Below are 19,974 nucleotides of genomic sequence, written 5' to 3' on the forward strand. Positions count from 1 at the left end.
ATGATTTTCTGTCTGTCTGTTCGAGTTGTATCCCTGTTTGAAAGGTGGGCCCTGGAACCTGAGAAGAGCTCCTGGGGGTGGGGGGGGGGGGGCATAGTCAAAAAATGATTGTGAATCACTGCCTTAAAGCAACAGGACAGTTGGATAAAGTGGTTAAGAAGGCCTATGTAGACATGCCTTTATTTGTCAATGCATAGAGTTTAAAATAAGATTGATTATGCTGCAAGTGCACAAAAGGTTGGTTAGACCACAGTTAGAATATAATGTGCAGTTCTAGAATCCACACTATAGGAGGGATGTGTTTGCACAGGAGAGAGTGGCAGGATATTTACCAGGATGGTGCTTGGGCTAGAAAGTTCTAGTTATAAATGGAGATTGGACAGACTGAGGTTGTTTTGCTTGGAGCAGAGGACACTGCAAGGGGGTATGACTGAGATGTGCAAAATGATAAAGGGCATATGGGGTAGACAGTGTTTTCCATTGATGGAGGGATCCATGACTGGGACCATAGATTTAAGGTAAGGGGTAAAAGGATTAGAGGTGATCTGAGGAAAATATTTTTCACCCACAGGGTGACGGGAATCTGAAACTCACTGCCTGTAAGGGTGGTAGAGACACACAAACGTTCATAAGATTTAAGAAGTATTAGATGTACACTTGTGATGCCAAAGCATACAAAGCTATGGGCTAGTAAATGTGATTAGAAAGTTAGGTGGTTGTTTTTCACTGGTGCAGACATGATGGGCCAAAGGGCCTTTTCTGTGCTGTACAACTCATAGCTCTAAATCCTTCTATGCAGTGAGTTAAGTAAGGCAGTGATATGGTGGTAATATTACCTTGGAAGCTGGTAGAATTTAAAGTTTGATGATTAAGTGTGGAATTTAAATGACATTAATCTACCATTGACTGTTATGAAGCAATCAAACAATATGGAGGTGATGGCCTAATGGTATATCACTAGACTGTTAGTCCAGCGACCCAGGTAATCTCCGGGGACCCACGTTCGAATACTGTGGAAGTAGATGGTGGAATTGGAATTTTGAATGATGGAATTCATTCAAAAAACAACTCTGAAATTAAGAGCTAAATAATTACTACTATTGATTGTTGGGGTAAAACCCATTTAGTCAAGAGCTTCAAGTTCCCCACATATTTCTAAGGGCAGTAAGGAATAGACAATGAGTGCTGCCCGTGTGCCATTAATTCTCTCATCCCATGAAGGAAAAAGAATGTGATGAACAGATGTTGGAAACTGACTCAACAGAAACTTGCAAAAGGAAATTTGCAGGGACTATGGTAAAGAGGGGTGAGACTAATTGGATACTTCTTTCAAAGAAGTTCATAGACTTTACTGAGTTGTATCATTTTGGATGTAGGTTTGTCGCTGAATTGGAAGGTTCATTTCCAGACGTTTTGTCACCCTACTAGGTAACATCTCCAGTGGGCCTCAGGTGAAGCACTGTACATGATTCCTGCTTTCTATTTATATGTTTGGGTTTCTTTGGGTTGGTATTGTCATTTCCTGTAGTAATATCATTTGCTGTTCTTTTCCTTAGGGGATGGTAGATGGGGTCTAACTCGATGTGTTTGTTGATAGAGTTCCGGTTGGAATGCCATGCTTCTCGGAATTCTCTTGTGTGTCTCTGTTTGGTTGTTCTAAGATGGATGTGTTGTCCCAGTCGAAGTGGTGTCCTTCCTTATCTGTATGTAAGGATACTAGTGAGAGAGAGTCATGTTGTTTTGTGGCTAGTTGGTGTTCATGTATCCTGGTGGCTAGTTTTCTGCCTGTTTGTCCAATGTGGTGTTTGTTGCAGACCTTGCACGGTTTTTTGTAAATGACATTAGTTTTGCTTGTTGTCTGTATAGGGTCTTTCAAGTTCATTAGCTGCTGTTTTAGTTGTTGGAGGGTTTGTGGGCTAGCATGATGCCAAAAGATCTGAATAGTCTGGCAGTCATTTCTGAGATGTCTTTGAAATAATCAGAGAGAAATGGGTCTGGGCAGGTTACTCTTCGGAGGGTCAGTGTGGACTGGTTGGGCCAAAGGGCCTGTTTCCACACTGTAGGGAATCTAATCTCAAAAGAAAAGGGGAGAGTGGCTAGGGTTTCTGGGCATGTTTTGTCTGCTTGTTTGGACTTGTTGCTGAGAAATTGACGAATTCATTTTGAATCAACTAGAAGAAAGTGAGGACTGCAGATGCTGGAGATGAGAGCTGAAAAATGTGTTGCTGGAAAAGCGCAGCAGGTCAGGCAGCATCCAAGGAGAAGGAGAATCGACGTTTCGGGCATAATACCCAGTATAGGTAATTTTCCTCTGCTCTGTGTAGTTCCTCTGTGCTGCAGAGTGTGTTGGCTCATTGAAATAATGTTCTAATGCAGCTTTGTTTGTGGATGTCGAGATGATTGCCTCTGTCGTTCAATATTTGGTCTGTATGTGTTGCTTTCCTGTAGATGCTGGTTTGAAGTTCCCCATTGGCTGTTTGCTCTACTGTGACATCCAGGAATGGCAGTTTGTTGTTGTTTTCCTCCTCTTTAGTGAATTTTATGCCAGGAGGGGTATTAGTGATGGTCTTGAAGGTTTCCTCTAATTTATTTCATTTAGTGATGATAAAGGTGTCATCTACATAGCTGACCCAAAGCTTGGTTGGATAGTTGGCAGAGCTGTTTGTTCGAGTCTCTGCATTACTGCCTCTGCTAAGAACCCTGATATCGGAGATCCCATGGGTGTTCCGTCGGTTTGTCTGTGGGTTTTGTTGTTAAAGATGAAATGTGTGATAAGGCATAGGTCCACTAGCTTGATGATACTGTCCTTGCTGATGAAGTTAGTGGTGTTTGTGTATGTCTCTTTGGCTCTTCTATTAATGTAGTCAGTGTTTCCTTCGCCAGGTTAATGTTGATTGATGTAAATAAAGCTGTTACATCAAAGGAGACCATTATTCATACTTTTCTATCTTAGTATCGTAGATGGTCTTCAGGAATTCTTGGTGGAGTGGCGTGAATCTTCTATTAAGTGCTTTAGTCTTTGGTGTAGCTCCTTGGCAAATCTGTAAGTTGGTGTTCCAGGTAGCGAGACAATGGGTCTGAGGGGGGATCCTGTTTTGTGAAGTTTGGATAATCCGTAGAAGAGTGGTGGCTTGGATTCGTCTGGTTTCATTTTTTGGAAGTCGGTTTTATTTATTTCTCCAGATTTCCGAAGTTTTTTTGAGTAAGGCTGTGATTTGGTTCTCTAATTGTGGGGTTGGGTCTATCACCACCTGTTGGTAAGTGTTGGTATCTGTAAGTAGTGCATTCACTTTTTCAATGTGGTCTCTTCAATTTAGAATGACTGCCAAGCGTCCTTTGTCTGCAGGTAGGATAACAATGTTTTTTTTAAAAGTCTTTTCAGTGCTTTCCTTTCTTGTGTATTGAGTGTGCTTCCTTCCTTTTTTTCTGCTTAATGTTGGTGCGACTACCTGTCTGATGGTTTGCTGGGTTTCTTTTGTGAGTTGGTTGTCTTTTAGTGTTGTTTCTAATGCTGCTAAGAAATCTTTCTTGTCCGCATCCTGGCAGTTGTAATTTAATCCTTTTACTAAGATGGCTTTTTCAGTGTCTGCTTAGGGTCGGTCAGTTAAGTTTTTTATCCGTGTTTCTGTGTTGTCATTGTTGTTACTTTGTGTAAATTTGTCTAGTTTCTTCTGCAGTTTCATTTTCTGTGTTTGTCGTTGTCTAATATCGATGGCTTGTTCTACTGCGTCTGCCCATTCAAGGTCTGTTGCATGAGTGAGTAAAGATTTTTGGTGCAAAGTTTCCCGGTTGTATTTATGGAGTCTATTGTGGGCATCATTTCATTTCTCTAAGCATTCTGCGGCCATTTTGCTCTGCTATTCTTTTGGCTGGTGGGGTATTAAGATGTTACCTAGTAGGGTGACGAAACGTCTGGAAAAGAACCTTCCAGCTCAGTGAGCAAACCTACATCCAGAACCAGAACCTGAACCTGAGCTACAAATCTTCTCAAAAACTCGTAAAGACCTATGGGCACAATACGCTAAAACTGGCCCGAAAATGGGAAATGAATGCCATCCAACAGAGTGCCACCAATGAACAGCTGTACTTCCTGCATGAATGCCTAAGGAAACAGGTACTACCTAAATGTCTTCAATACAAACGTCCCCTTAACACCCCACTAGCCAAAAGAGTAGCAGTGCAAAACAGCCGCAGAATGCTTAGAGAAACCAGCCAACAGCAAGAGGAACCTAAACAGGTAATTTTATTTGTCTGATTATCAGAAAGAAGGCTACTCACACTGACGGGCAGATTTGGTCCAACATTTCTAAACTACATTAAGCAAACTGTTCCATCCTTTGGCTGTCTTTGTAATACTGCTGGGCTTTCAGTTACATAGTAATCTCCTCAAAGTGTGTTATAAACCTCCTTCTCAGTTGAATCGATACAGATCAATTTGTTCCAGAAACTCAAACTCATCATTGAGATTTCATCTCATTTCATGAAGTTCCCCTTATAACTAACAGAACACCGCACATTAGTCATGGGTTAGTTACAGAATTAAAAGGCCAGTGCATTGCCTAGTTTCCTGCTAGGCACATTATGGATTTCCGCAAACCTCCCAGCAGCTTGTGCCAGGACGGTAGGTAATGGATGGAGTTTGAGCCATACAGATTGGCATGGATGTTTTCTCCAACCCTTTAATCTTGATCACATTACTAATTGCTATTAACTCTGCTATAACTGTCTGAGAGTCTTGTCAGTGCAAGCGGTTACTGTAACTACATTCTCTGTTTATCATCTTTTCATCAAAGCAGGGCAACGTCTGCATTTTCTATGCAACTTTTAGCTCTTGGGGATGGGGAGACTTCTGTTCTTTTATAAGTTTTTGGTGAACATTCCATTTTGTGTTGTGATATTTGCCCCAAGAGCAGTGAACTTACCAGCCAGCGTTTCAGTGTGATGGGGTTCATGTTAAACTCCTGCACCAGTCCCAGATCATGGTACATGTACTCCAGACAGCTAAGCATCTGTCAGTGAGGAGACAACAGTTACTCCACATTTGAATACGTTGTGTGCTAAATATTTGTTGCTGAATAAATCTGTTTTAAGTGTCTGATATTTCAGCGGAGACATTCACCAACCTGAAGTCAAAACAAAGGCATCAAACATAAACAGTCTTGCACTGAACCACCATAAGAACATACAAAGTCTGTGAGAAGATTTGTAGCTCGGATGCTCGTTGTTGTGGTTCTGTTCGCTGAGCTGGGAATTTGTATTGCAGACGTTTCTTCCCCTGTCTAGGTGACATCCTCAGTGCTTGGGAGCCTCCTGTGAAGCGCTTCTGTGATGTTTCCTTCGGCATTTATAGTGGTTTGTATCTGCCGCTTCCGGTTGTCAGTTCCAGCTGTCCGCTGCAGTGGCCGGTATATTGGGTCCAGGTCGATGTGCTTATTGATTGAATCTGTGGATGAGTGCCATGCCTCTAGGAATTCCCTGGCTGTTCTCTGTTTGACTTGTCCTAGAATAGTAGTGTTGTCCCAGTCAAACTCATGTTGCTTGTCATCTGCGTGTGTGGCTACTAAGGATAGCTGGTCGTGTCTTTTCGTGGCTAGTTGGTGTTCATGGATGCGGATCGTTAGCTGTCTTCCTGTTTGTCCTATGTAGTGTACAAATTCCCATGCAAGGACTGCACAAAACACTACATAGGAGAAATAGGAAGACAGCTAACGATCCGCATCCATGAACACCAACTAGCCACGAAAAGACACGACCAGCTATCCTTAGTAGCCACACACGCAGATGACAAGCAACATGAGTTTGACTGGGACAACACTACTATTCTAGGACAAGTCAAACAGAGAACAGCCAGGGAATTCCTAGAGGCATGGCACTCATCCACAGATTCAATCAATAAGCACATCGACCTGGACCCAATATACCGGCCACTGCAGCGGACAGCTGGAACTGACAACCGGAAGCGGCAGATTCAAATCACCATAAATGCCGGAGGAAACAACACAGAAGTGCTTCACAGGAGGTTCCCAAGCACTGAGGATGTCACCTAGACAGGGGACGAAACGTTTGCAACACAAATTCCCAGCTCGGCGAACAGAACCACAAGAACATACACTCATACAGCACGGAAACAGACCCTTAAGTCCAACCAGTTCACGCCGACCATAATCCCAAACTAAACTAGTCCCATCTACCTGCTCCAGGCCCACATCCTGCCAAACCTATCCTCATCATTTACTTATCCAAGTGCCCTTTAAACCTGTAACTGTGTCTACATCCTTCACTTCCTCTGGATGTTCATTCCACATGTGAACCTGTGTAAAAAGAAATTGCCCATCATGTCTTTTTATAAGTCTTTCTCCTCTCACCATAAAAATATTCTCATCTTACTCTTGAAATCCCCAATCCCAGGGAAAAGTTACTTACCATTAGCTCCTCGTGATTTTACCTCTCAACCTTCTACACTACAGTGAAAAATAGTCCCAGCCTTTCTTGATAACTCAAACCCACCTTACCAGGCAATATTCTAGTAAATCTCTTCTGAACCCTCTCCAGCTTAATAATATCGTTCCTATAACAGGGTGACCACTATCTACTGGTCAGTTATGCTTCCAAGGATTCCCTTTATGTTCTGACATGGTCGTTTTGTGCAGGTCATGTCGGGATACTTGATGTATCCTTGGATTTCTCCTGGCTGCCTCAGACTGTGCGGTGTCAAAGTTGTGCAGAAAATAGCTTCTATCATTTCATTGAGTTCTGGAGAAGGGTCATGTTGGATTGGAAATGTTCACTCTGTTTCTCCCTCACAGACACTGCCAGACCTGCTGAATTTCTCCAGCACTTTGTGTTCTGCAGCTCTTGGCTTTTATTCCATCATCGGTAGGTTAGCCAATCCTCTGGGATATAAAAAGTAATCTCCAGGGCCCTGCCTTGAGCAATCTTAAGAACAATCAAAGGGGCAATCAGGTCAAGGAAAGGTAATTGTTTCTTAATTGGGTGATGGGCATTGCAATCTAACCATTGGCACACTGGATGGCCAATGACAGAATTGTGGAATTATAGGCAGGAGGTCAAATGATGATACTTGCAGGAAATTGTCCTACCAGAGGTGGTGACCTGACCCAACTGATCTCTCAGCTCAGGGCTATCCTTTTATCTTAACTGAATCATACAGGCAGCATTGCAGTGACTGCTTATGCAAGATTTACATTTGAAGGAGAGGTTGGAGAGACTTCAACTTTTCAGCGTTAAAGGGATATTTTTTTGAAATGGTCATGTGAGAGTCAATAAGGTGCTAAATACATTCAAAGGGGTTACTTTAAAGAACAGTGGGAGAATCAAGTAAAAGTCAAGAGTTTCTTCCCACAGTGAGCATGCACTGGGAGTGGACTCCAGGCAATGTGGTGGCATTGCAGACTCTGGAATTATTCATAAAACAATGCAATTTGGGAACTATAAGGAGGAATTCAGCTCCTTTATCTTTTGGGCTATATGGGATTTTAGGATTGTTCTGAATGGATATATTAAGAAGGTCTGAATGATGCTTTCATTATTCAGGAGAATCTTGTGACATGTGACTATTCCACTATTGCTGAGTTGCTCAAATATAAAAACGACCAGTTTGACACAACAGAAGCCATCACATTTATTATTTCATGACCTAAACACAAATAACAAATGGAAGGTCTCCTGGACGTGGTTGCCTGAAGCTGTTAACCCATTCCATCTCTCCTCTCTTTAGCAATAACAGACTCTCTGCTGCAAGTTGACGGTTACTGGGTTTTTTTTCATTTTAACTCATTGATCTGTATTCACTACATTGCTGAGCAGTAGTTCACAGTACCTCATTGTACTCCCAGTGCCAGACATCAAAGGTTGGCTTTTTCAGTGCTTCGATCGTCTCCTGGGATAGTGTGTACTGTCAAAACAGTGAATATATTTCTCATTTGGAAAAGCAATAAGAATAGAATAAAGTCAGTAATCAATTTCCGACACAAGATATGAAGCAAGTCCTATAGGTGACATATTGGCTCATTGTGGTGAAGGGAACACCCAGCAGGGAAATAGAATGGCTTCTGCAGTTCATCTGGTCACAGTTGTACAGCTTAAAGGCAATCACTATCTCCATTAAGAAAAGCAAACCGGATTCTAGCCTCGTGCACATTCTCTCACTCTCTTCTCACTATCAGATCTTCAACCATCTTGTGTCTTGGCTCTGGAAATCTTTACCCAAGAAGTTGACATGCTTTTATCTCTCTCTCTCTCTCCTTCTTTAACACAATCCCTAAAATTCTTTTGTTTAGCCCAATATCTCGGTATCTAGCTCAGTGCCAAATATTAGATTCCCTACAGTGTGAAAACAGGCCCTTTAGCCCAGCCAGTCCACACCGACCCCCCCGAAGAGTAATCCACTCAGACCCATTTCACTCTGACTAATGCACTTAACACTATGGGAAATTTAGCATGGCCAATTCACCTGACCTGCACATCTTTGGACTGTGGGAGGAAACCCAGGCAGACACGGGGAGAATGTACAAACTCCACACAGACAGTCACCTGAGGCTGGAATTGAACCTGGAATCCTGGTGCTGCGAGGCTGCAGTGCTACCCTATTGCCCCTAAGAGTTTAGATTAGATTCCCTACACTATGGAAACAAGCTCTTCAGCCCAGAGTAACCGACCCAGATGCTATATTTACCCCTGACTAGGGCTCCGGCACTATAGGCAATTCACCTGGCCTGCGTATCTTTGGATTATCAGAGGAAGCCCACACAGACACAGAGAGAATATGCAGACTCCACACAGACAGTTGCCCGAGGCAGGGATCGAACCTGGGACCGTAGTGCTGTGAGGCAGCAGTGCTAACCACTGAGCTACCATGTCGCTCGAACAGTTCATTAGGTTACAGCTACTATGTAAAAGTAAATTGTGTACTCAGGGGATGGGGTCATAGTACAGAGATAGAGATAGATAGTGTCTTGGAAGGATTTGAAATGGAGGACAAGTGTTTTAAAATTGACACATCAACAGAAGTCAATGATGAATGATGTTTGATGTGTTAATGATGAATGTGATTTAGTGCAAGTTAATTTGTACAGGCATCTGAGTTTTGGATGAACGTAGAATATGGTGTGTGGGATGGAGAGTGTTAAATTCGATTAGGTTACTGCTAATTTGTAAAATCTACCACTTCAGGTAAAAAGTTTCTTTTCTGCGTGACATGCTATGCAGTCCAGCTTCCACAAGATGGCGCATCAGCATTGTTTTTCAGCTTTCATAGTGGAACTCCCAAAGGAGCATTTTCCCATCCCAATCTGGGAGCAGGGAGGGAGGTGGCCGGGCATGGAATTTTGCCCGATTGACTGGCATGACATATCTGGAGGCCAGATTCTGCCTGCAGCCAGTGACCAACTATTCAAGACAAAAAAGTAAATTGTCATAATATAAATAAATAAAAAGGCCAATTATCAGAGACGGACCACACCATCATTCAGCCTCCATCGACCTGCCTAGAGCCGGCTGCTTTTTGGAGGGGCTTACCCTCTATAATGCTGGCCATTAGTTGAGGCAATGTGCTTTTCATTTTTTTCAGCTGCTGAGAAGATATCTCCAGCTGGAGGCGCCCTCTCTCTCTCTCGATTACCTGCATTAAGCCAGAGGGACAGAGGTAAGGTTGAAACTTTATTGCTGGAACAGCACAGCAGGTCAGGCAGCATCCAGGGAACAGGAGATTCGACGTTTCGGGCACAGGCCCGCCTGTGCCCAAAACGTCGAATCTCCTGTTCCCTGGATGCTGCCTGACCTGCTGTGCTGTTCCAGCAATAAAGTTTCAACTTTGATCTCCAGCATCTGCAGACCTCACTTTCTCCCCGGACAGAGGTAAGGGCCAGGGGAGATTTCAGCCCCATACCTTGACCCCACCCATGACCATAGATTGGAGCAACAGAGTCCCCTACCCTAAAGCCAGCTGGCTGGACACTCTGTTGCGAAAGAAGCCACTTTTCTTGCCTTCCAGCAGGGTGAGTGGATAGTAACGGTTATCTCAGAATACAACTGGACATTGATCAGATGGGCCAAGGAGTCACAGATAACATTTAATTTAAATAAATGTGAGATGTTAAAGTTTGGTAAGGTAAATCAGGTCAGGACTTATCATTAACTGTATAAACTCCTGGGGAGTGTTGCCAAACAAAGAGACCTTGGAGTGCAGGTTTATAGCTCCTTGAAAGTGGAGTCCCAGGTAGACAGGATAGCGAGGAAGATATTTGATACACTTACTTCTACTGATCCGAGCATGGCGTATAGGGGTTGGGAGGTCCTGTTGCAGCTGTACAGGACATTGGTTAAGCCCGTTTTGGAATATTGCATGCAATTCTGGTCTTCTTCTTATCAGAAGATGTTGTTAAACTTGAAAGGATTCAGAAAAGATTTATAAGGATGTTGGAGGGTTTGAGTTACAGGGAGAGGCTGAATAGGCTGGAGCCTATTCCCTGGACTGTCAGAGGCTGAGAGGGTCCTTATAGAGGTTTATAAAATCATGAGGAGCATGGATAGGATAAATAGACAAAGGTCTTTTCCCCAAGGTAGGGGTGTTCAAAACTAGAGGGTTAAGGTGAGAGGGGAAAAATTTAAAAGGGGCTCAAGGGGCAATGTTTTCACACAGAGGGTGGTGTATGTATGGAATGAGCTGCCAGAGAAAGTGGTGGAGGCAGGTACAATTACAACATTTAAAAGGCATGTGGATGGGTATATGAATAGGAAGGGTTTAGAGGGATATGGGCCAAGTGCTGGCAAATAGGACTAGATTAATTTAGACTATGTGGTCGGCATGGACGAGTTGGATCGAAGGATCTGTTTCCGTGCTGTACAGCTGTATGACTTTAAGTTATTGGGCCCATTATTGGGCTGAAGTCCTTAAGCCTCATGAAGTGACCACTGAAGGAGTTTAACCTGTTCCAAGATATTTATACACACTTCTGGAGCAACTGTGACATGAACCCAGGTCTCTCAATCCAGGGCCAGGGAGGTGACAGTTCAGTAACAAGTGGACCTTCTCACCCAGAACCTAATTGCTGAGGGAGCAGGAAGGAGGCAGATATTTCTCTGGTGCCACCTGCCTCACCATATCTAGTTTTATGAAGATGTGGGTGTACCTTTAAGAGAGTGAAGGACTTGCCAAGTACACCGAGTGCTAGAGAATTTACAAAGTAACATTTGATTAAGAAAAAACAGCACTCGCTGAGTAGCTATGAGACAAAAACACAAATTTGAATTTGGCCAATAAGTTTAAATTATCCCCCCAAAAATATCAAACTCCAATCTTAAAACCAATGACGCAATCCGATGCTTTGGGGCTGTAAGACTGGGGGAAAACTGAACAGTTGGGAGGAGAACTGCCAAGTCCAGCATGTAAACAGACTGCTTGAAAAATAGCTCTCTTAAAAGTGCCTTTTTGATCAGTAACCTGTGACACAGAAATTCCTAAGAAACAGAAAAGAAGACGCGGGAAGATCCGAATAGAAGAATGAAAGCTGCTTGGTTTTGAGATTAGAAGTTTTGTAAATCTTAATTGGGAGTTTCATCGGATTAGTATTATAGAAGGGAAGGTAAAAAATAGGTTAGAGTAAGGACTCGTAAATAGTTGATAGTTAATTATTCTCTGTGATACTTTAAGAAATCACACAGAGGGTCGAACGTATATGGAATGAGCTGCCAGAGGAAGTGGTGGAGGCTGGTACAATTGCAACATTTAAGAGGCATCTGGGTGGGTATATGAATAGGAAGGGTTTGGAGGGATATGGGCTGGGTGCTGGCAGGTGGGACTAGATTGGGTTGGGATATCTGGTCAGCATGGACAGGTTGGACCGCAGGGTCTGTTTCCATGCTGTACATCTCTATGACTCTAAATAATGTTGTTAATTTTTACTTTAAATAGTTCTTGGCCAGTCAAATTTTTACAGATTACTGCACTGGGTAAATCTTTTCTGTGTTGCTGGTTTTAAATTAAGCAGGAGGGTTTACCCCGTGTTGTAACAGTTCTAAGTCAGCTGCTAGGTGCCAGCCAAGCCTGCCATGGAAGAGCGATGGGTACCGCAACTGGCACGATCCACAGGAAGGGCCTGACACGTGTCCAGAGTTGCCACCGGCCCCTTGGGAGGGGGCAGCACCTTGTCCAGCGGGGGCACGAGCCCAGCCCTGCTTTGCACCCCAGCCCTTAGAGCCAACCCTTGGACGTGGTAGCTGTTTTTCAGGCTCCCTCTCTGGAATTGACTCTCCGTTACCCATGGTCACCAGGGTAGGCACAGAAAGTGCCATCGAAAGTTGAGAGGGCAGACATTCGAATGAGTCGTCACCATCACGAGGACTTACGATCTGCCCGAGGTTACCTAGACTCACCAAAGCTGCTGGGCGAGCCTGGGTTGGTTTTGGTCTGATAAATGCACACATCCCCGCATGGGTCAGCACTCATTTGCATATATTAGCTCTAGAATTACTACAGTTATCCAAGTAACGTTTGGAGCGATCAAATAACTGATTTGATGAGCCATTCGCAGTTTCACTGTACCGGCCGTGAGTACTTGGACATGCATGGCTTAATCTTTGAGACAAGCATATACTACTGGCGGGATCAACAGGGCAGCTTTCGTTTTTCTATTTGGATCTTCCTGTGTCTTGTTTTCTTTTTCTTAGGAATTTCTGTATCACAGGTTACTGATAATAATACTTATCCAGGTAACAGTTACAACAGAGGGTAAACCCTCCTGCTTAATTTAAACCAGCAAAACAGAAAAGATTTATCCTGTGCTGTAATCTGTGAAAATTTGAGTGGTCAAGAAGTATTTTAAATAAAAATTAGCAATTTTATCTTTTAAAGTATAACAGAGAATAATTAACTAACAACTATTTACAACTTCTTACACAAACCTATCTTTTACCTTCCCTTCTATAATACTAGTCCAATAAATTCCCAATTAAGATTTACAAAACCACACTTCTGATCTCAAAACCAGGCAGCTTTCATTCTTCTATTCGGATCTTCCTGTGTCTTTTCTTTTTCTTAGGAATCTCTGTGTCACAGGTTACTGATCAAAAAGGTATTTTTAAGAGAGCTATTTTTCAAGCAGTCTGTTTACATGCTGGTGGCTTAGCAGTTCTCCACTCAACTGTTCAATTTTCTCTGGTCTTATACCCCCAAAGCATCGGATTGTGTCATTAGTTATAAGATTATCAATATACTCAAATCAAATTGGACTGGCATTTGATATTTTTTCGGGGTATAATTTAAACTGATTGGCCGAATTTGAATTTGTGTTTTTGTCTCATAGCAAATCAGCAAGTGCTGTTTGTTTTGAATCAAATGTTATTTTGTAAATTCTCCAGCACTCTGTGTTCCTGCCAAATCCTCCACTCTCTTAAAGACATGCCCACATCTTCATAACTCTAGAGAAGGGGCAAATCCCATCACAGGAGAGGTGATGTAGGTATGTGGGAGAAAGACAGGGGCAGCTCTCCAAAACTGACACTGGAGTTACTGATGCCAATACTTTGAATATGGACTGTGTGGAATCATGGGATAGTAGCTGCTTTGGTGGTGAGTTCGTGACATTTTGACTGCTGTAGAAATTCACATTTACGGGATGGTTTGTCTATTTTAATTCTGTAAGTTTTGAGTAAGTTGAAATCTCATCCCTATCCCATCAACAGAAAAACTCCTGTGGTGCAGCAGTCGTATCCCTCCCCCTGTGCCAGGATTTGAGTCCCACCTGCTCCTGAAGTTCCTGAACAGGTTGGTTAGAAAACGTCCATGTCATCAATGGATGATGCCAGTAAATTCTAAGTTGACCCAGGTTTCTTCCAGCCTAATACGTCAACACATTTGTAAAGATTTACAAAACTGACAGTGGCCAGATTTGAACTGGCGAGAGGCTCTGAGTCCCAGTGAGAAAGGGACTGACTAATAAAATCCAAGAGATTTACATTAATCTGACTGGAAATCCAGGTTATGTAAGCCAATTCCCCAACATTGACATAAAGGCAGCTTACAAATGATATAACATGATAGCTTTTATTCACAAATCCCACAGACTAGAGCCCATAATGTAGGCTGACGTTTCAGTGCAATAGTCTTGAGGGTCAACAGTGTTGGACACTCTTTTCCTAATTAGATAAAATAAAGCTCTGTCTGATGGTGCACAAGACCCTAAGTTTTTTTTTTAAGATGAACAGTAGGGAAATTATTTTAGTGTCCTGGCCAACATTTATTCCTCAGCCACTACCGAAAACTAATTGTCTGGTGATTAATTGCATTGCTGTTTGTGCACACACTGTTCCTGATGAAGGGCTTATGCCTGAAACATCGATTCTCCTGTTCCTCAGATGCTGCCTGTCCTGCACCACACTCTCTACACACACTGTTGTTATTACCTAGTAGCAGTGACTACATTTTGAAACTTTATTTCCATTAAACTATGCCAAAGCCATAACAACAAAGTAAGTACCCGAGAGGTTTGGTAAGGATACAGCAGTTGTTGCTGCACACATGGACACTGTTGTGATGTTTCACAAGATACCACTTGGTATATTTGTAGCAAAATTTAAAGTCCTTGAATTTTTAACAGCAAGGAATGCAGTTCCTCGACCTATCATATCTGCATCCATCATCAAACATCCATCCATTCCAGTCCCATTTTCCAGCACTTGGCTAAGAGATAGAAGGCAAAATTCCTGATGAAGGGCTCCGGCCCGAAACATCGATTCTCCTGCTCCTCGGCTGCTGCCTGACCTGCTGTGCTTTTCCAGCAACACACTCTCGACTCTGATCTCCAGCATCTGCAGTCCTCACTTTCTCCTAGAAGGCAACATGTACTGTGGTGTTTCCCAGGGGTCAAAGTTGAGACCCTGCTCTTTTGGCTCCTTACGTATCGAACAGGTGCCATTTCAAAGCTTACAAATGTAACAAAATTTGGAAATGAGTAAACAATGGAAGGGATTATCAGTGACTTTAGGAAAACACTGATGTACTGGTAAAATGAGCAGATGCATGGCAGATTAACTCCTGCATTGGACTAATATCTGTATTCCACCAGCACTTTTTTGTTGTTAACAATATGATAATGACACAAGCTTTTTTTTTTGTAATATTGATTGAGGGATAAACCTTGGTCAGGACACCAGCAATAACTCCTCTGCTGTTCCTTACATCCACCTGAATAGGTGGGGGAGGGGTCCTTCAGTTTTAGAACTTTTAGATTTTACTGTCACATGCACTAAATTAGAGTGAAAAGTATCTAATGTCACCGCACAGGGTGCCATCCTAAGTCAAAAGGTACCCAGATACTAAAAACTCAGGTACAGAGTATTGAAAGGAACAAAGTTAAAAAGGTAAGCATTACAAACCTTCATAGAATAAGGAGAAAATAAAGAAATAAAGGTAATAATTAAAGTCCTTCTTAATATAAACTAGAAAAATGAAGGGGTAAATTTAAAAGTTTAACGGTCTCCATGTGAATGACAGAATCAGCAAAACGGCAGTGGTTCCTCAATATTGCCCTGAAATATCAGCCCCGCATTCAGATTCGAGAGTGGGTCTTGAACCCAACTGCTTGTAGTTCAGAGCCAGGGTGTGTCGAACTGAACCACAACTAACACCTGATTTAGTGCAGAGCCAGGAGGGGTTTTTATTGGAAGTCTGACCAAAGGGCAATATCGAAAAAGTTGTACATTTTAAGCACGGGTCGGGGGGGGCGGTTGTGTGGAGGTTTCTTGTGATGCACTGGTAATGTCTTGGGTTCAAATCCCACTTGCTCGAGAGGTATGTCAGACATGTCTTTACAGGTTGATTAAAAATAGCTATAGTTTTAAAAGGCTCAGAGGAACTAAGAAACCCAAGGGGATGGGCACACAAATCTTCAAAGGTAGTAGCAGGTCAATCTGAAAAGCTGCTAAAGACACATGTCAGATTCATCATGGCTTCATTAATAAAGGAATGGTGTCTAAAAGCAAGGAGATTACATGAAACCTTTCTAAATTAGATTAGGCCTCAGCTGGAGTAACATGGCAAAAAAAAACAAAGAATTGCCTTGCTGGAAAATCAGAAACAAAATCAAAAATGATGGTTAGCACTGCTGCCTCACAGCTCCAGGTTTGAATCCAGCCTCAAGCGATTGCCGTGTGGAGTTTGCACATTCTCCCCAGGTCTACACAAGTTTCCTCCGGCTGTCCCAGTTTCCTGTCAGAGTCCAAAGGTGGTGGATTGGCCATGGAAAATTCCCCATGATGTCCAGGGATGTGGAAGTGGGTGGGTTAACCATGGGAAATGCAAGGTTATAGGAACTGGGGGTGTGGGTGTGGGTGGGATGCACTTCAGTGGGTCACTGTGAACTTAATGGACAGATTGGCCTTTTCCCACACAGGAGGGATTCTATGAAGGGGTTCTATCCATCTATGAAATTGCTGGAAAAGCTCAAAACATCTGGCAGCGATAATGTTTCAGGTCCTGGGCCTCCTCTTCAGAGTTCTTCATTAGAATTGAAATGTTAACTGTGCTTTCAGTAATTTCTAATCAACCTTAGGCCTCACTTTAGATTGGATTAGGTTCCCTACACTGTGGAAACAGGCCCTTCAGCCCAACAATTCCACACCGACCCTCCGAAGAGTAACCCACCAGACTCATTTCCCTACATTTACCGCTGACTAATACACCTAACACTATGGGCAATTTAGCATGGCCAATTCACTTAACCTGCACATTTTTTAGACTGTGGGAGGATACTGGATCACCTGGAGGAAACCCACGCAGACACAGGGAGAAGGTACAAACTCCACAGAGATAGTTGCCTGAGGCTGGAATCCAACCCAGGTCCCTGGCGTTGTGAGACAGCAGTGCCAACCACTGAGCTATCATGCCACCCATGTATTTGATGTATTAGAAAATACGTCAAATCCCTGGACAGAGAGTCTGGACGAGTTTTACCAGGGATGAGGAGTTCAGAAAGTGTGGCAATTCTAGAAATTCCAAGGCTGTTCTCTGGCAAGTTAAGGGGAGATTTGGTGAAAATATGTTTAATGGGAGGTTCTGATTGGGCAGATGGAGGGAAACTACTTCCATTAATAGAATGGCTGGGAACCAGCAGACAGATTTTTAAGGTAATTGGCAAAATTAAAAAAAAAGGTGATATGATATTCTCTAAATTTGTTTAGAAGTTTGGGGGCTGCTGGCATGGCTGACAATTTTTACCTTTCCCTTTATCCAATTTATTGTGATCTGGAATGCAAAACCTGGAACTGAAGTGGAAACAAACTCAATATTTACTCTCAAAAGGGAATTATATAAGGATACGGAGGACAAGGAAATATAGGGTCATGGAGAAATACTAGTGAAGTGGGAGTCATTGGATTCTCCTGGAGACATGATGGGCTCAATGACCTTCTCCTCTGCACTGTATCATTCTACAAAAGTTACTATATAAATGGAGTCCTTTATTTATTTCTTTGAATTAACTTAATGCATTGTATGTTTTGATGATATGGTGCCTGTTGAAGGAGTGCACATGAATGCTTGGACGGGGTGATGGTGTGACCCACGGATGATTAAACACTCAAGAAAATTGCTTGATATGGATCATTGATTTAAGACTTCACTTTGGTTGGAAGATACAAGACTCCTATCATTTGTGGTCCTGCTCATTAGAAGTAACACCTACAGATGTGGATTGGGAACAATTTTGAGATTGTAATTCTGTGATGCAGTATAGCAATGTCCTATAATTAGAAAGGTTGAAAAGTAGATACGAAGGCTTCCCAATAATTTAGTGGTAGGTCTACTTCCTATTGTGGCGCAGAACCATACAGATCAGGGAAAACTTGTGTTTAATTCCTGACTCACACTGTCATTACAAATTGTTATTTAAAATCAACGTCTCCTATTACTAAACTCAGTGATCTCAGACTAAGCCCCACTCTCTGCAACTGGATCCTCAGTTTCCTGACCCATAGGCCACAATCAGTGAAGATTGGGGACAATATTTCATCTCACGAACACTCAACACTGGGGACCCCAAGGGTGCATACTTAGCCCCCTACTCTACTCACTGTATACCCATGACTGTGTCACCAAATACCAGACTAATGCCATTTATAAGTTCGCTGATGACACCACCATAGTCGGTCGAATCTCAGATGGCGACAAAACAGAATACAGACGGGAGGTGGAAGACCTGGGAAAATGGTGCACTGAGAACAACCTAGCTCTCAATGCCGGCAAAACCAAGGAACTCATTATTGACTTTCGGCAGGATATTACTCATGTCCCCCTACACATTAACAGCACAGAGGTGGAACGAGTGGAGAGTGTCAAGCTCCTGGGAGTGGTCATCCACAACAAGCTTTCTTGGACTCTTCATGTGGATTCACTGGTTACAAAGGCCCAACAATGTCTCTTCTTCCTCAGGCAGCTGAGGAAATTTGGAATGACAGTGAGTACCCTTACCAACTTTTATAGGTGCGCTATCAAGAGCATTCTGTCTGGATGTATCACTACCTGTCATGGCAACTGTACCATTCGAGATCAGAGATGGTTACAGACAGTGGTGAAATCAGCCCAGACAATCACAAAGGCCAACCTCCCATCTATAGAATCCTTCTACCAGGCCCACTGTCAAGGAAAGGCCACCAGCATTCTCAAAGATCCATCCCACCCTGGCAATGTTTTTTCTACAACCTCTACCATCAGGGAGAACGTACAAAAGTCTGAACACACGCACCAGTTGGTTTCAAAACAGTTTATACCCTACTGTTGTTAGAATACTGAATGGACTCTCAAACTCTGAGCATTTGCCTGTACCTGTGTTTTGGTTTTTGCCGCTGTTTACCTATTATTTACTTATCTACGCTATTTAACTCTGTGATCTGCCTTTAATGCTCGCAAGACAAAGCTTTTCACTGTGACTCGGTACACATGACAATAAATTCAATTCAATTAAGACTGAGATGAGGAGGCGGCTTCTCCTTATATCCTTAAGAAAAGTCCTCACCTCATGGAAAAAAAATGAAACAAGAAATCTCTGCTGGATGTATGTGGACTGAATTATGACGCCCTCCATAGTCAAATAGCTTGCTGAAAATCAATGTTCAGGCTTATGTAGAAAAGTGGTCATCTCTTTATGATCGTTAGAAATGTGAAATAAAGCAGACTCAAACACAAAGGAGGGAGAGATCTTCATGTAAGAGGCTTGTAAAGTTTTATTATTAAAGGGAGGGAAATGCGGGAATTCCTGGTTTAATTCCGCTGAATGTCCCAGTGTTCATCTATTGTGGAGCATTCTACCAGTTGATACTGACTATTCTCCAATAGATCAGCACAAAAGGGTTAATTCAAATGAACTCAAAAGGCAACGCCATTGTGCAAGTCATTGAGTGTTTGCTGTCAAGTTCAGATGTCGAACGGGGATAAGCAGTTATATACTTTTAAAGAGTTGAGAGACTTGCAAGGTTTAGAAAACAAAGGATCACACCGCTATCGCCAATATTTCACCAAGATCAATCCCTCCCTTGTGCTTATTTCTCACCAATATTTTTGTTGCGTTAGAATAAGCACCATTCTCGCACCGCTCAGGGACCAGGAAGAGAAAATTGCTTTATCAACCCCTAATCCAATCCCCAGGACTGGACCCTTAATTCCCTCTCCCCTCCCAATCCAGCATCATCCTCCTCCAGCCAACACCCCCCCCCACCCACCCACACCAATAGTCCTCCTCAAGGTGGGAGTTAGATGCCCTGCCTGTCCATGGTCAAGAATCAGAATCTCTCCTGCACCGATCTCCATCCTGGCTAACTCACCATGCTTCCAATAGCAGCTAAAAGATTCACTCCCATGTTAACCAAGGTCCCAGGTCACTGAAGGTAGGTGGAAGTGTGAATTTGAGCCCAAAACCAGATCAAACATAAACTTATTAAATCCTGGAGCAGCCTGGAGGGGCT

At 42.8% G+C, this 19,974-nt stretch overlaps 1 protein-coding gene across 2 annotated transcripts in view; it reads right to left on the minus strand.

Annotated features, from left to right (window-relative positions):
• Positions 1-19,974, minus strand: part of LOC122540525 (high affinity cGMP-specific 3',5'-cyclic phosphodiesterase 9A) — a 78,286-nt gene that overhangs the window by 26,932 nt on the left and 31,380 nt on the right. For both annotated transcript variants that reach the window (XM_043676388.2, XM_043676390.2), the window contains 2 exons: positions 7,841-7,915; positions 4,923-5,009 (listed from right to left, as the gene is read on the minus strand). In XM_043676388.2, coding sequence (XP_043532323.1) covers positions 4,923-5,009; positions 7,841-7,915 — 162 coding nt within the window. The remainder of the gene's footprint in view (positions 1-4,922; positions 5,010-7,840; positions 7,916-19,974) is intronic.

Source organism: Chiloscyllium plagiosum, unplaced genomic scaffold (assembly GCF_037043375.1).
Source record: "Chiloscyllium plagiosum isolate Xiang-an unplaced genomic scaffold, Cpla_swu_hap1 HiC_scaffold_29, whole genome shotgun sequence".
Lineage (NCBI taxonomy): Eukaryota > Metazoa > Chordata > Chondrichthyes > Orectolobiformes > Hemiscylliidae > Chiloscyllium > Chiloscyllium plagiosum.